The 17,154-nt window shown below is 31.4% G+C and overlaps 2 protein-coding genes across 4 annotated transcripts; both read left to right on the plus strand.

Moving 5' to 3' along the window:
* Window positions 1-5,892: 5,892 nt before the first annotated feature.
* On the plus strand, window positions 5,893-8,757 carry LOC108476693 (uncharacterized). 2 transcript variants are annotated; one of them, XM_053023281.1, is made up of 5 exons: window positions 5,893-6,122; window positions 6,735-7,590; window positions 7,687-7,845; window positions 7,972-8,226; window positions 8,368-8,757. In XM_053023281.1, the coding sequence occupies exons 2-5, from the start codon at window positions 6,739-6,741 to the stop codon at window positions 8,503-8,505; spliced, it is 1,404 nt and encodes a 467-aa protein (XP_052879241.1). In that variant the 5' UTR covers window positions 5,893-6,122; window positions 6,735-6,738; the 3' UTR covers window positions 8,506-8,757. The 2 variants fall into 2 exon arrangements, with proteins under 2 accessions (XP_052879241.1, XP_052879242.1); XM_053023282.1 differs by having other exon boundaries at window positions 5,917-6,162.
* Window positions 8,758-11,152: 2,395 nt separating this feature from the next.
* On the plus strand, window positions 11,153-16,080 carry LOC108479806 (calcium-dependent mitochondrial ATP-magnesium/phosphate carrier protein 2-like). 2 transcript variants are annotated; one of them, XM_053022840.1, is made up of 5 exons: window positions 11,153-12,416; window positions 13,515-14,300; window positions 14,454-14,544; window positions 14,634-14,722; window positions 15,335-16,080. In XM_053022840.1, exons 1-5 carry the CDS (start codon window positions 11,969-11,971, stop codon window positions 15,400-15,402), a joined length of 1,482 nt encoding a protein of 493 aa, XP_052878800.1. In that variant the 5' UTR covers window positions 11,153-11,968; the 3' UTR covers window positions 15,403-16,080. The 2 variants fall into 2 exon arrangements, with proteins under 2 accessions (XP_052878800.1, XP_017638094.1); XM_017782605.2 differs by lacking the exon at window positions 15,335-16,080 and having other exon boundaries at window positions 11,164-11,712; window positions 11,845-12,416; window positions 14,634-15,282.
* The last annotated feature ends 1,074 nt before the right edge of the window (window positions 16,081-17,154 follow it).

The raw sequence follows: 17,154 nt of genomic DNA on the forward strand, positions 1-17,154 counted from the left end.
CTATATTTATATTGTAACAATTGACACATCAATATTTTACCAATAGACACTTTTTTTATAACGAATACACCACACAATCATATTTATTTGACGTTTAATCAGTTGTAACAAAACAATAAATAAATATATTGTTTAGTAAATTATTCAACAGAAGGACAACTCCTTGCTTATAAATTTTCAATTTGATATACTTTGTCATATCCTATTTGTTCAAAGTTCACCTAGCAAATTATATATATAATTTATCAACGTATCTATCAATTTAACCGACTCAAACAAGATTAGACATATATTATAGAATAGTGGTTATAAGACAAATATTTATTTACTGACCACAACAAACATCTCCATAAGCATAAAAACTATTGATAAAAGCTTAGCGGTCAAATGGGATATTGCAACGAAATATATGTCATTGTTATAGTAGTCGTTAAGGAATTAGAATTTTAGTCTCATAATTACTGTGATTTTAGGCAATTTTTTTTTGCTTCAAATTTGTTTAAATCAACCTAGTTCTAGAAAGATAAGAATTTTTACGAAAATTTTTTAAGGCACTGAAAAAATAGTGTAAGCAACTCAAAACGAAAGAAACTTGGAAAGCCACAAGAAAGTAATGCACACAAGGTGTTTGAATAAATGCTCTTAACATATTCTTTAATTGAAAAATTTTCATCAACAACTGAAATTAGTACCTTTATAAGATGAGAATCCTAAGGATTTAAACTCTATAAAATCTTTATTTTTTAGAATTTGCAATAATTACTTTGGTAAGTCTAGTTTTATTAGAGTGTTTCACTAGGCCACTAACACTTTAAATAGATAGACTTTTTCATCTATTCCACGAATCGGACCAGTTTAAGTGGAACAAATAAATCTCATTTAATCTGTTGATCTCCATGGGACGCTTTGTGTACATTCATCATAGGTTGTGATCAGCAGCCTGTGAAGTCACTATAACAACGTCATATTCTTCGTTGCAATATGCTATTTGACCACTAGACTTTTATAAATAATTTTTATGTTTATGGAGACATTTTTATCCATCAGTAAAGGTGAAACTAAGGGGCTAACAAGGGACCCCGGTCCCCCTTAAAATAGAAAATTTTTCATTTAGGTTGTAACACCCATATACTCAGTCTGACAATATGGACCCGATATAAGACTATTACATTTGGTGTCAAAGCGGTTTTGGCTAGACACTATATAATTTAAACATTTACCCCATAGTGTATTAACTTATTTAACCCAAAAATTATTAATATAAACATCTGAGATCATTGATGGATGATCCATTGCATTTGGAAATGATTTAAAAATTATTTTTACTCAAAACAGAGGCAAAGTATAGATACTTAAACAAAATGTATCGATACCTTATAAAAGGTATCTATACCACTACACAAAATCAATACCAAAATAGCATTTTGTAACTCCAAAAATTGTATTCTTGATGAAGGTATCGCTACTTGAGGCCTAGGTATCGATACCTAGCCTTCAATATCGATACCAACATAAAAAACGATACCAAAATTATATTTTGTTTTAGAAATTTTAAGTTTCAAAGCCTAGGTATAGGTATGCATCGGTACCTTAAGTAAATTTTGATAAAACTCAACTGAAAATTTTGCTAAAAATCCCCTGTAAAATTTTGGACTCTTTATAACACTTAAAACCATTTCAAAATGCCTTCAAGCTATCTAAAACAACTCCGAATCAACCAAATTATCGCATTTTCAACCACAAACGCAAGCATACATATAGCCATCAACAATTCATTTTATGTAGAATCAAAATACTTCAGTTTAAAATACCAAAATAGATAAAGTTTAAAGAGTTTGCATTTTAGTCCATAACACTTGGGAACATATTTGGACTACCTATGTACATGCCATTTTAACTCAAAATGTAGTACCTACATTCGTTGCCTTTGAAGATGTGATGAGATGAAATGACTCCTAACTCTAGTTTAGCTCTTCACGTCTAACTGTACCTATGCGTTGAAATAAACGCGTTATGCCGATGAAGACTTAGTATGCACTACAAGAATAAATAGGTAAATGAATCATAACATAATGTTTAATCTTATTCAATTAATACATACTTACACACATACAAATTTCTACAACTATACCTTAATTTAACAAAATTCAACCTACCTTTAAATGTATTAAACTTACCTCAAAACTCTGATGATTCACTTTTGTTTACATTTCATATCCTTAGCCCATAGTTGACTTTTATAGAACATACCAGATATACGGAACAAATACAGAGGTGCATTATTATGCACTAATGAACAGAGAGCACTAAGGTGATATACAAAGAGCACGAATGTGCTAATAATTGGAGAGCACGTTAAAGTCCCTTAATGGCATGCCACTAATATCATAGTAGTTTTACATTCTGTCTACTTGGGCATTAAAATCGGATTTAGTACAATTTCTCATAATAATTATATTGTAACACCCCTAACCCGTATCCGTTACCGGAACAGGGTTACGGAGCATTACCGGAATAAGCAGATCAAATACAGACATTTTATATCATTTCTCATTTATATTAGAAATCAATCATATTGTCCATTATATGAGCCTTCAGGGCCTAAAATATGGAATAGAAATAAGTCGAGACTAATCAAGGTACTCAGAGAATTTTTCGTGAAATTTTAAAATTTTTCCTAGGTGTAGAGCACACACGCTTGTGTGGTCAGGCCGTGTGTGTAACACCCCTAACCCGTATTCGTCGCCGGACTAGAGATTAGAGGTATTACCGAACATAACATATTCACACAGATCTTATTCACATATAAAAAGCATAAGACTAATTGAATATTAAATATTAAACATTAAATGTACATTATTAGTCATACTGCAAATACGAATCATAACTCAAAACTGTCTGAATCCCTATCAATCATAGAATTATATTCGCACATTAATAAGCATACCTAAAAGTCATACATAACATGTTTGGCTATATAAATATATACACAAATCATATGCTCATTATTAAAATAATATTTGAATACTTAATAAATAATCAAACATTTTAACTTCATAATTATACACATACAATTAAAAGACCAAACAAATCATATCACAAAACTTTATGTCCAATATCATATGCGGCATTGGTCATGGTCATACATTTACATATAATTCATTTAAGCAAATATGATTTAAGACTGATCTTACCTCTTTTCTAGTCACAAAACCATGCGCATATGACCATATTAATTTAAACCATTTTGAGAACAAATAACAACTACGAGTACACTCAATTCACATGCCAATTTACCATACCTAAATTACAAATGTATAACCAAAACACCAACCAAATTTTAACCATAATTCTCTTCCAACTTTAGCCATTAACTATGTACCAAAGTAACCATAAGCTTCTCCATTAATTCACATCCATTTTACTATTATACCAATCACCATTTTCGATCACAATTAATAAGTTCATAATATATTTAGCTTACTAGCATACTATTTTAACATACACGACATATAAGACATGTACATTTATACATATATGATACATATAAAAGGGACTTTAAAACTAAAATAAATATACATCTTTTATTATTACAACTTTATGCATATAAGACCATATCTATTTGTCTTTTAATTAATTATCATTTTTATTTTTTTCACTTTCCAATTTAGTCCTTTTCTTTTCTTAAATTTCTATGGATGAATCATCAAACTTATCTACTAACTCCTCTTAATGGTTTATTTGTCATATAATGACCTCAAATTTTGAATTCCATAGCTATTTGATCTTTTTAGCTATTAGAATTTAACTTTTTCATTTTATGCAATTTGGTCCTTTTCTCAATTAATCATGAAATCGATAAAATTTTCTTAAAAAAAATTTTATTCGACATTCCTATTATACGATAGACCAAAAAATAATATTAAAATAAATTTTCTTTTGAACTCGAATTTGTGGTCCCAAAACCACTATTCCGATTTCACTAAAAACGGGCTATTACATATATGTCTTGAAAATTTTTTCACATTTTTCCTATTTCACAATTTAGTACTTAATAAATAAGTCACATGTATAACATCTTTTTCACACATATATTTCTTTCACAACATTATTACTTAGTATTCAAATAAATATACTATTTCATATTCTTCCCTATAATTCTATTTACAAATCTCATGATTTTATAATTTAACCCTTTATTTAATATCTATTTATAAATATATATAATTTATATTTCTATCCTAAGAAATTTCATATTACAACATAAGCATTTAAATAAAATAAAATAAAATCTTATAGTACTTACAACAAAATGATTGAGATGATGTATTTTCTTTTCTTCTCACTCCTTGGCCTTTTCTTTCCCTTTTTCTTCAACTTGATCCTTTCCCTTCCTTTCTTTCTCTTCAATTTTATATAAAACATATATCATTTATAAGTTAAAACTAATATCATATAACTTTTCTATGTTAGTTAATGAAAATAAATATGTATGACATGATAATCTCATCATGTCTTACCTTAACTCCTTGAAAACCCAAAACTCTAGCTTTTGCTTTCTCTCTTTTAACACACTTATGGAAGTTTTCTCATGAGATATGCTCATTAGCCTTCTTTATAGTGGCGGAGCCAATGGGGGATTGGCAAGGGCCCTGGCCCCCTCCCCAAAATGGAAATTGTCCATTTAGGCATTTTATAATTTATAAAATTTTAAATTAGTAATTATAAAAATACACTTTGGCCCCCAAAAATGATAAAAAATTGATTTAATCCTTTAAAAATTATAAAGATATAGACTATTAAAATAGTGAAATTACATTTTCACTATCATAAAAATATACAATTTAATTCCGAACCACCACCTCAAAAAATTTTCTAGCTCCGCCACTACTTCTTTATAGTTTTTACTAAAGAAATTTCAAAGAAAAAGGTTTTGAGCTTGAGAACGATACAAAAGGAAATAAAAGAAAAGTTTGATAGAAACTTGGGGGGGGGGGGGGGGTGAGTGATGGTAGGCTTGGTGAAAAGATGACAACTCTTCATTTTTTCTCCATTTTTACACCATTTCATAAAAATATCTCATCTTTTTTGTATTAAAAAAGGTCAAATTGTTAATAGGTCCTTAAGTCATCCGTCTTTTCACTTTAGCCCTAATTATTGTCTAAAAATATCTACTTGGCTAATTATCATCTTATCCTTCTTCATCTTTTATAATTCCTAGGACGACTCATATCTCACCCTGGTTAAATTTATTCTTAATCCTTCCTTTCTTTCCACCACTACTATGTATCTCCTAACTTTTTATTTTTCCTTATTTGGCCACAACAAATTCTCTATTCTTTTAATTAAATCAATACTTTTAATCTCCTACTCGGTCAAAATACTTCCTAATTAGATACTCAAAATTCCTATTTGTTCTATTTCAAAAATTTTGCACTAATTTTTGATCTGATCCATTATTGTACTTAACTTCGAGTTAAAATGCGAATGTTACGTAGGCCCTTTAAAATTTTTAAAATTTTAAATTAATAAAAGTAAAATTACACTTTGTCCCCTAAAAATATAAAAATTTGATTTAATCTTTTAAAATTATAAAAATATAAATTATTAAAATAGTGAAATTATATTTTATCATCATAAAATTATAATTTAATTTGAACCCTAATTTTTTAAATTTCACCCTATCAATCGGTAAATAAATATTTATCTCATAACCACTATTCTATAATTTATGTATAATCTTGCTACTACCGTTTGGAGTTGGTTAATAGGATTATAAACTAATTTAGTTATCTTGGTTATATATGAAAACTTCAAATAAATATTAAAAAAGAAAATCATCCGAAAAACTATTATCTTGATAATAGTCCAATTATCCCAAATCGTCATGGCTAAATCATCCGAAAAACTTTAAATAAATATTAAAAAAGAAAATCAAATTATTGGCGTCATAACTCATAGCTTATGTTTGCATTTTGTTACGTACAATTTCCCAATTTCCCAATTTCCCATTCCCATCCCATATCGATGTGTATGATATTCAACTTAAATATGTGAAGAGAAACGAGTGGCTCGTGGGGTAGTGGCTGAAGGGCGAGTAGCAGTAAACTCAGAACGCTTTGGTACGCTTTGTTTTGTTTGATCGTCCCTATTTGTTTCCAGGTTTTCTGAAGATTTGCAGCTTTAAATTTTGTTTTCCTTCTTTGGGTTTTCTTTTTCATTTGGATTGATTTCATGTATGGATTTGGTAGTTGCCCTTGTCTGTATTTCTTCCCCCCAATTGCACTTACTCGTAATTTGCTGAAATCCCCAGTGGAATTTTCCAGTTTGGGTGGTTGATTTCGTTTTCATTAATAGTATACACACAGGCATACTGATTCAAAAATATTGCTTTCAAAATTGTTCCTCAGAACTTTCAAAATAAACTGGGTGAAGATGAATAGTTATCAACTGACTATTTTAAAATTTTTTTATTGCAATGAACTGTTGCCAAAAACTATGTTGCTTCTGTACTTAGATATTTAGGTCGGATACATGTATATATCTGGTACGAATGATTACATCACGGGCACTGGTGACTACAACGTAATCTTATTAACTTGCTGATAATTCATCCCCTCCCCCATAGAACTAACTCTTTGTCTTATTACATTTATTTTTTAGTTCAAATACGTGAAATATATAGTTAGCTTTGAAGAGATTGTATGGTTTGACTCAAGTTGTTGAAATGACAGGGAAATGGCAAGTTATAATTCGGGATGGTTAATTTTGGTTGGGATTTTGGTGACGTTAAGTTTACCATATTCACATGCCTTTTGGGGAAACGAAAATAAGATACATACTGCTGTTTTCTTGTCACCCGAGTTCGTGCTCGGACCAGGATCCGTGGAAAATAGGTTCTATTTCAATGTCGACTTTCCGAAAGGTCATATTGCCTTGAAAAGTTTTGATGCAGAAGTAATTGATGAGGCCGGGTATCCTGTTCCACTGCACGAGACGTACCTGCATCATTGGGTTGTTGTTAGATACTATGTACGTAAAGGCGTGGAGATATCGAAGTTGGATGACCTTAAAAAGCTTAACAGGTCGGACTATATTTCTGGGGGAAACAGTGGGATTTGTCAGAATGGAATTCTTAGTCAGTTCTTTGGCCTCGGGTCTGAGACACGGAAAACTTCAACTCATATTCCCGATCCATATGGAATAGAAGTAGGTAATCCTGCTGAAGTTCCTTCAGGCTTTCAGGAGCAATGGATGCTTAATGTTCATGCAATTGATACAAGGGGTGCGGAAGACAAGTTGGGATGTACAGAATGTCGTTGTGATCTGTATAATGTTACGGTCGATGAATATGGAAGACCTTTGAGGCCATACTATAAAGGAGGATTGTTATGTTGTTACGATCGTACACAATGCAAGGTGAAACATGGGTTTGAGGCTGTTAGAAGAACCCTTTACCTTAGATACACTGTGAAGTGGATTGATATGGATAGGTCCGTCTTGCCTGTTAAAATTTATATATTTGATATCACTGATAGTTGGAAAAGGACCCCTAGTTCAACGGAGATTAATGCAGAGCACAAGTGCAAGGTAGATGAACTGTCTTGTTTATGTGCTGCAACACCATTTCTGTTTTGTCAAAAAAAATTTCTAGTGAAATCTCATCATTGAATACATTTGATGCAGATTGAATATGATATTGAATCTTGTGATGCCACTGGATTGGGCAATGATGGATGCATCGACACCAAAAGGATAAGCCTTGACATGCCATTTGGTGGTTATCTCATATACGGTGTTGCACACCAACATTCAGGTGGCACTGGTTCTGCTCTTTATAGAGAGGTATTGAAATGTCTTATTTCTGCGCAACACTTTTATACCATTATATAATTTATATGTATATGTATGTGTGCATACATGCGATCTGATGATGACGAGCTGTGTCTGTTTGATTTTGGTGAATTTCAGGATGGCCAACTTATGTGTTCTTCATTACCGACTTATGGGGAAGGAGAAGAACCAGGAAACGAAGCTGGTTACATTGTAGGAATGACCACCTGCTATCCTAAGCCCGGAACTGTGGAGATATCTGAAGGGGAGACTTTGATTTTGGAGTTCAATTACAGTAGAATCAGACATCATACTGGTGTCATGGGGCTGTTCTACATTTTGGTTGCAGATGACTTGCCCAAGCCAATGCATAGATTGCGCACTGTTGTTCAAGTAGGTTTCCAACTCCCAAATGGTGAACATTGACGAAGAAAATCCATTAGTCCAACCAGATGATCATTCATTATTTCAAATATACAAATGTTAACTTCGATGAAACCAATAATGTTTTAATGAACCAATCATCTGATGCAGACACAGGACAGTATTATGGTGGTAGCAATCCTTTGGGCTGCGGCAGCTTTGATTGGTGTGGTAGCTGTTATCGCTCTTGCCGTTCATTATCAATTTAAATGCGAGGGAGAAGATGGCTATGAAGCAATTGGGATGTGAAGGTGCTCTTATGAGCTACGCTCTGTATTGCATCTAAGAGTTCCAGTAACTTTGTTGTCAAAATAGTGATATATATGTATCATATATATTTTAGTTGTCAAAATTGTTAAGAGTACAGCTGCAAATCAGTTAGGCAGTTCAACTTGTTAGTAGGTTGTTACTATTTGGTTAATAGCAGTTAAGGTCATGTACCTTAGTATTAATCAACAATAATCAAATCATGAATAATACACCAAATGATTCAGAATACAAGTATTCAATTGTTACCAGTTTAGCTTTAATAGTTTCTTTCAAAAATAGTGATATGTATTATATATATATACATACATACATACATTAGCAACTTTTGAACGTTATGTTCAGATGAATTGTGCAAATCATGCAGAAAAAAATTTCTGGAAAATCACGCGCAAAATAAGGAGAGCAAAACAACGTTTTATAATTAATGAATTTAAATAGTAGTCCAGTGGATCTCAATCGAGCTCCTGTATCAGGATTTTAAGCTCAAGTTCAGTTTGAAGTTCGGTTTACCTTTAAAATTATAATTTTAGAAGAATATTTTATAATTTTAAAACATCTAATTTAAAAATTTTTTTGAAACTTTTAGAACATTTTGTGATTTCATAAAAAAGCATTTAATGTATTTTTTTAATAATCTTAGCATTATTGTAACTTCAGAATAAATATTTTTAACTTTGTAAGAAATATTGATTTTTTTTTATAATTTATGAATTCTTTTAAAAAATATTGTTGGATTACTGAGAAATAAGCTTTTTAATAATAAAAAATTTGATGGGAATAACATTACAAACAAAATGAAAGGTTATAGTGAGTGAAAAAAATAAATTAGTTCTCTTACTCGTTTTAATATAAACTAAAATATTTTTAAATAGTTCAATATTGTAACTTATAATTGTTAATTGATAAGTTACTTCCAATAAGTAACTTTTAAAATGATTCACTTTTTAAAATTTTATTTGGAAAGAGTAATCATGTTTAACTAATTAATAGTCACGCCATTATTGAATAATGGAAAAAATTGAAAATATTTTAATAGATAAAAATTATAATAAAATATTTTATATTATGTAGAATTTATAAATTTTGAATAAATGAAGTTGGAATTTTAAGTATTAAATTATGATTTTAGTGGATAACAATAATTTAATATATAATTATAAATTTTAACCTAAAATATTTTGTTTCAATATTAAGGTAAATAAATGTGCATAAAGATTATTTAGTGTTAAATTTTGAACATAAATCTAATAATAATTGATTTTATTTTAATTAAAATCTTTAATTATTTTAAGATTGGTAAAAGAAACAAACAAATTATTTCTTTTAAATATTTTAATTCAAATGTTAAAATAAATAATAACAATAATTTTAGCCCAACACCAACCTCAACGGTTACAAATCACTAATAGTAAAAACTCCAATTTACTTTCTCTATCTAGCTCATTCAAATAGATGTTTAGACAAGTATGTAACTATTCAAACAAATGTTTGAACACAAGTTCAAACAAAACACAAGTAGTAAGCAAATAAGAAAATAAAGAAATAAACATAAGAGATTTATTAATATGGCTTTAATGATTTTTATTCATAATATTCCAAATTATCTATTAATTTAAGCCCATTTATTTAAAAAATTTACTGCTCAACATTATCCCAACAATTACAAATCACTCGCCTCAAAAACTTTATTTACATCAAATACTGAATAAAAAATCAAAAATTTCCAAGTGAAAGATCACTTCAAGTAAAAATTTCAAGTAAATTGAAAATTATTTTACTAAATAGATTGGAGAAATTGTGAACCTTTTATTACTTTATGAGAATAAAATTCAAATTAGCTTAAGGGATTTGGACCCTACTCCATTACTTGAACTTATTTGAGAAATGATTAAAATATTAATATGTTTACAAATTAAATTTAAATTTAAACTTAATTCTTTTAATTTTATTATTTTAAACAAAATTTAATTTAATTCATTTAAAAATTAATAAATATTTTCGTTCGTGTCATAACGTAGTATTATTTATTTGCTTAAAATTCATCTGAAACGTTTACAATTCATTTCCAGAAAAATCATGCAAAAGAAAACGTATCGTAATTAAATGAAAAAAAAAACCCTAAGATTACATTAATAAAATTGAGAGTGTAGTCAGCCCAAATTATCAGGATATTAAACTCGAATTTGATCAAGGATGGTAACAACACGGGTGAGCCATTTTTAAGCTCAAAAACTCCTACTACTTTATTTATTTATTTATATTAGTGTCAAAATTTTAAAATTAAAATATATTTTAAACCATTTTTTAAAATTAGTTTACTCACTCATTCCTTTGTATTATTGAATTAAATAAATCATTAATCAATTTTCTATCCTAATTCAATTGGTCTATATTAATTCATGGATTAATCAGTCTGATGTCTTTTTTCGGATTAATACATCGGTTAAATTTCAGTTTGATTGACTTGTTTGGTTCAAAGAATCATAACTCTAAATTTCTACAAAACTTAGTTCTCTTATTTTTATTTTCAAAAATTTAATTCTCTAATTTTTTATTTAAAAAATCACTTTTAAATTATATATAATTACACAGTATTTTAATTGAGAAGTTAACGAAATTAAAAATACATGAAAAAATCAAGTAATATATTTCTAAAATATTTAAGCACAGAGCAGCTGGGGTGGTTGTGTTCCTGGAAGGCAAAGCCCAGATATTTTAATTTTATCCCGACTAAGTTAATGCTCTCAAACTCCATAAAAAAAAATAGAATTTAATTAATTTTGAATGTTTAAAGAGGTTTTCTGGGGGGGCAATACGTGTTATCTCACTATCTGGACCTTGGGTTTCAAAGTTGGGAATTTGAACCATACTCTTTGTTCTACCTTCAATAATCTTGCACGTGTATTTTCCCAATTTCTCTTTCTCTCCCTTTCTTAGAACCGCCCTCTTTTTCCTTCCTTCATTCAATCCCGCTCTATTATTGTTTTCTTTGATTGAATTTGATATTTGGAACAGAAAAACAAAACACTGCATTCAAACTACTTGGAATTCATCTCCATTCTTTTTGATTTTATAAGCCTGTTCCTTTCGAATTTAGACTCTATTTTTCCTTCTTTTTTGACCTCCCTTACCCAAAAGAAAAGTCTACCTCTTTTATTTCTCTCACTAATTCCAGTCAATTTTTTTGTATCCTTTCCGTAATTGATTCTTGGGTATATTATTTGTACCCCTTTTTTCAAAAAAAAAAAAAAGCAGGAAAAAAAAATAAAGGTTACTTATTTATTTATGTTGTTTGTTTCCGGTTTAATAAAAAAACAGATCTTCCCTTCGAAGCTCCATGATTGCAGAGAACAGTGCCGAGATACAACAACATTCACAGAAAAATAAGTGATTTTTGGATTAAAGGTAAATCAGAAACGTCATCGTTTTGCTGTTTGTTGTTATGCCTGGCGCAGCAGGGCAGGGCGTAGAACATGTAGGCTTGCCTAAAATGGAAGCGAAATCCAAAGCTGGATGTAGCAACCCCGTCAAAAAGAAGGGACCCGTCTCAATGGATCACGTTCTTTTGGCATTACGCGAGACGAAGGAGGAAAGGGATTTAAGGATTCGGAGTTTGTTCAACTTTTTCGATGCAGCCAATGTGGGATTCTTGGATTACGGTCAGATCGAAAAGGGTCTCTCGGCTTTGCAGATTCCGGCCGAGTATAAGTACGCCAACGATCTGTTGAAAGTCTGCGATGCAAACAGAGATGGGCGCGTGGATTATCAAGAGTTTAAAAGGTATATGGATGACAAAGAGCTTGAACTTTATAGGATTTTCCAAGCTATTGATGTGGAGCACAATGGGTGCATTTTGCCTGAGGAGCTTTGGGATGCGCTTGTTAAGGCTGGTATGCTATGCTCCTTTTTTTTGTAGTATTTTTTATATTAATTTATTTTTCTTGGTTTTGTTTTCTTTATCTTGACATGTTTGATTGGTGTGGTGAGGTAGTTGCATTAATTGGGATTGATAGTGAAATCATTATAAAGTTTGCTTATAAATTGATAAATTGTATGTTGCTTTCAATCTTCCTATTGCCCCTTTTGCTCTAAAAACTTGCCATCATTGTGAGATTGGAGAAATTGCTTTTGCAGTGTTTTGTAAATCAAACCGCAGTTTGGTACCTTTAAGGAAAGTAGATAGCCTTATTCATCCAAATGCATTACTTCGGTTGGCAATTTGAATTCTCCCGGTATGTTTGTGTTGTTGGGGATAGGTTACATTGCGAGTTGTGGGAATGCGTTGTCTTGCTCAAATTTCTAAACCGAATTTGGAGTAACTTACAGTTAGGTGTTAGGAAGCTGCCTCTGCCGGTTTGTTATGTAAAAGCCCATGTTTGCAATGGTGTATCTTGGGACTGTTCAAAACCCGTCTAATATTATGAGAGGTTATAAAGCTTCACATGCCCGATGTGTTTGCCATGGTGTTGATATATTGAACTTTCATATTTTAGTTCTTAAATCAACAGAAACAAAAAGAAGGTAATTGGGAATTTTTTATTATTATTATTTTGATGTTCTCTTGTTCAAGTTTGTGTTCTTTTTCTTACAAATTATTCTGAGACAAAGTTTTGCTGAGCTGAAATCTGAACGGTTTGTCCATTCTATTTTAAAGGAGCTTCTAAAGGGTGTTTTCTTTCCTCCAAAATCTGTCAGACCAGAATCTGCATCTTTTTTTTTGTTTATATTTCCTTTATGAATGCATCTGCATTTGTTGAGGTGCCTCGGCAAATCCTACAGTCTGGCCGGTAAGGATCTATGCAAGCTTTCAAGAGAGTTTGCCACCATTTAAGGAAAGTGTTTGTCTGGCTTGATATCAAGAGACAGTTTCTTGTCAGTATAAAAGTTGTGTCAGTTTGTTTTTGCTGGATGCTGAGGGGCTGGTTGTTTCCATGGTTGTAATAACAGTTGTTTTCATCTTATAAGCCCTGGCAGTTTGTATTTTGCAGGGATTTGTATCGATGATGAGGAACTTGCACGATTTGTAGAGCATGTTGATAAGGACAACAATGGAATTATAACATTTGAAGAATGGAGAGATTTCCTTCTACTTTATCCTCATGAAGCTACTATGGAGAACATCTATCATCATTGGGAAAAGGTTTGCCTTGTAGATATCGGAGAAACAGCTGTTATTCCCCAGGGCATCAGTACACATGTTAAGAGAAGCAAGTATTTTATTGCAGGAGGAATAGCCGGAGCAGCTTCTCGCACTGCAACTGCTCCTCTCGATCGCCTGAAGGTTGTTTTACAAGTGCAAACCACAAATGCTGATATTCTACCAGCTGTAAGAAAAATATTGAAGGAAGATGGTATTTTGGGGTTTTTCCGTGGTAATGGGTTAAATGTTGTGAAAGTAGCTCCTGAAAGTGCTATAAAGTTCTATGCATATGAAATGTTAAAGACTGTAATAGGAGACAGTAGAGGGGATAAGAAGGGTGATATAGGTGCTAGTGGGAGACTTTTTGCTGGTGGAGTAGCCGGTGCTGTGGCACAATGTGCTATCTACCCAATGGATCTCGTAAAAACTCGATTACAGACTTGTGCTTCGGAAGGTGGAAAGCCTCCAAAGCTGGGGAAATTAACTAAGGATATATGGGTTCAAGAGGGTCCTCGAGCATTTTATAAAGGTCTTGTGCCATCTCTTCTTGGGATTATCCCATATGCTGGCATCGACCTTACTGTCTATGAGACCTTGAAAGATTTTTCGAGGTCATATATTCTTCAAGATAGTGGTATTTATACTATCTGTCTCTCTTATTTTATGCTTGTTTTTTGCTCTTTTTCTTATATCTTCTTTTCGGGTTTTTCATATTTCATTAATTTGTGTGTTTCTTCTGAATTTCTTACCCAATTTGCTTTCTGATGACTCTTTCTCCATCTTATAGAACCCGGTCCTCTTGTGCAACTAGGCTGTGGAACAATTTCTGGAGCTTTAGGAGCAACATGTGTTTATCCTTTGCAGGTTATTCGAACGAGGTATGATTATAACATGTAGAAATTCTTTTTGTGGTCATTCAGGTTCATCCGTACATCATCGTAACTTGTTTCTTTTTTTGTTCTCACAGAATGCAAGCTCAACGCACTACCTCAGGTGTTGCGTATAATGGAATGTCTGACGTATTTTGGAAAACCTTTCGGAATGAAGGTTATAGAGGTTTTTACAAAGGACTATTTCCTAATCTTCTCAAAGTTGTCCCAGCTGCAAGCATTACATATTTGGTTTATGAGGCTATGAAAAAGAGTCTAGAACTTGACTAGAGTCCACTGAAGTTCTGCAGTCGGGTCTAGCTGCCTTATATTTATCGCAGAACTGAAGTTAGAGTTGACGAATACAATGATAATAAGATGATTAAATAAGTAAGATGATTATTTTGAGTTAGGTGATAATTCCCCTTCAGAGAATGAGGTGCATAGTTTTGTAGTAAAATTTTTTTAGACCAGGTTTATCAAAACGAAACGTTGAGAATCGGGTTTATATGACATAATTATGTCGGTCTTCGAAATCAATAGGTATGATACTGTTCAATTTTTTCTTCTTTTGCCCCTCTTGTTCAAATATTGTTCAAGGCGGATGCAGGAGATGAAGGGGATCTCTCATCTCATAGAAATTGATTTATTGAAGTTATAGGTTATGAAATGGATTGATCTGTATTTGATATGCATTCTATTTGTTAAGAACATAGCTTTTTCTTAATGATATTGTTGACTATATAACTGATTTTATGGCTGTTTTAATCACAATTTTTTCCATTTAACATGAAATCAGATATTGTTAGATTTCATGAAAAACACCCAACATGCCCGGACGAGTCTCTGTTTAATTTGTTTTGTTGAGGACGAGTAGTAGTTAAAGAGAAGCGAAGAGTTAGAGCAAGAATTCATGTCTTTTATAAACGAAAGAGTGGAGATTTTGTCTTGCACATTATAGCCGCCATGAGTATCTGCTAACTTATGTAAGACTGAACTGACAATTAATGAACCTGACGATGTTTTGTAAGATTTCATGTTTTGATGAAGAACAATTTATTCATAATCTGAAACATTTCAAACCCACCCATTTTGTCAGCTGAAAGAAATCCAAGCAATGAAGCACTAATTATTCAGATGAAATAGCAGACGTACAACCAACCATTTTTGTTCAACAAACTTTGAGGGGAAAAAACATAAAACAGCTTGGAACAACCAATTAATCTGCTACAAATTTGGACTTTCTTCATGTGTTTTATGCTCATTTTGATCTGAACTCTGATTGAAAACAAAGATGCAGAAATGAAGATAAAGACACAATAAAGTAAAAATAGAAAGAAAGGCATGGCCTTCCCTTTGCCTCAAATGACTTGCCTTTTGAGCCCCCTTTCAAATCCTCTACGAGGAGTAAGCAGAAGAGGGATGGTTACTAATGGTTGCAGTGGTCTTCTTCTTCTTCTTCTTTCTTCTCCACATGTTTTTGGTCTCAAAGTTTGAGCTCAAAACTCAGACAGAAGAAACAAAAACAACTTATTGCATTGCATTGCCATTGTTTGTGCAACAACCTGTATATTTATATACACCTTTGAGAAGTGTTTAAACCTGTGTCAGAAGTCCAACATTTCAGGTTTCTTTGGATTTTATTTTATTTTTTTTAAAAAAAAAAAAGGAAAAAGAATAAGAGGAAAAAAGACAAAGGAAAACAGATCAAACCAACGTGTCAAATTTGCTGTGGTCCCCTTTGGTATAATTCCTTCATTGGGTGATCTTATCTTCCACTAAGAATATTTACTTTTCTCTTGCTTTTGCATAAATCATGGTGAGAACTTCATGTTACATGCATAGCCTCCTTGGATTTACTCTTTTCTTATATTAGTTTTGTTGAGGGTTTCAACTCTAGTATTGTTGTTTTCTCTTAATTTTGTTGAAAATCTAAATGCATGAAGAGACAAAAAAATTTATGAAGTAAAAATATCTCGTCAAGTACTTATCACTTGTTGAAAGTACAAAACTTTGATAATGGTTTATACATATTAATCAGGTTTTCACTTTTTTTATGCTTCTACATATACCAGCTTATTATAATTGTTCATCACTAAACATGAACATAATTTTTTAAGTAATGACTAGGAAAGATATAAAAGCAGCAATATCATAAAAAAATGTAAAATATCATAAATATAATACACATTTGAAAAATAATACAAATACCAACTCAAACGGCCGGCCCAGTAATTAAGCAAATTTATCTTTATATTCATGTAGTGAGTTGAAATGGCTAAAATTATATGGTAGTAACGTGGGAGTTGTATAATAATATGTAAAAGATAGCTGAGAAAAGGTTCTCTCTCCAATGAAGAGGTCCAAAAAACAGACTGAAACCATAAACAAATGGAAAAGTTAGTTAAAGCAAAGTCATGGCCAGAAATGAAAGAATATGTATAAAAAAAATGTAAATATATAATATACAAGTCTAAAGGGGAAAAGAATATTGAAGGAGATATGCCCTTTTACTTTGGACCGTCCACTTATTAGTTTTAGTCTTACCCTATCTTGGAAAATGGTGAGATCTGAGAATCTTTGTGGATTGGCACTAATCCAAAATTAGTGGGAGATTTT

Source organism: Gossypium arboreum, chromosome 12 (assembly GCF_025698485.1).
Source record: "Gossypium arboreum isolate Shixiya-1 chromosome 12, ASM2569848v2, whole genome shotgun sequence".
Classification (NCBI taxonomy): domain Eukaryota; kingdom Viridiplantae; phylum Streptophyta; class Magnoliopsida; order Malvales; family Malvaceae; genus Gossypium; species Gossypium arboreum.

Bases quoted from the DNA above. Each gene is read 5' to 3' on its own strand.
- LOC108476693 (XM_053023281.1), top strand. From the start codon at position 6,739: ATGGCAAGTTATAATTCGGGATGGTTAATTTTGGTTGGGATTTTGGTG. The intron at 7,591-7,686 runs GTAGATGAACTG...CATTTGATGCAG, and splicing joins ATGCAGAGCACAAGTGCAAG to ATTGAATATGATATTGAATC. The intron at 8,227-8,367 runs GTAGGTTTCCAA...CATCTGATGCAG, and splicing joins GATTGCGCACTGTTGTTCAA to ACACAGGACAGTATTATGGT.
- LOC108479806 (XM_017782605.2), top strand. From the start codon at position 11,969: ATGCCTGGCGCAGCAGGGCAGGGCGTAGAACATGTAGGCTTGCCTAAA. The intron at 14,301-14,453 runs GTATTTATACTA...TCCATCTTATAG, and splicing joins ATATATTCTTCAAGATAGTG to AACCCGGTCCTCTTGTGCAA. The intron at 14,545-14,633 runs GTATGATTATAA...TTGTTCTCACAG, and splicing joins TTGCAGGTTATTCGAACGAG to AATGCAAGCTCAACGCACTA.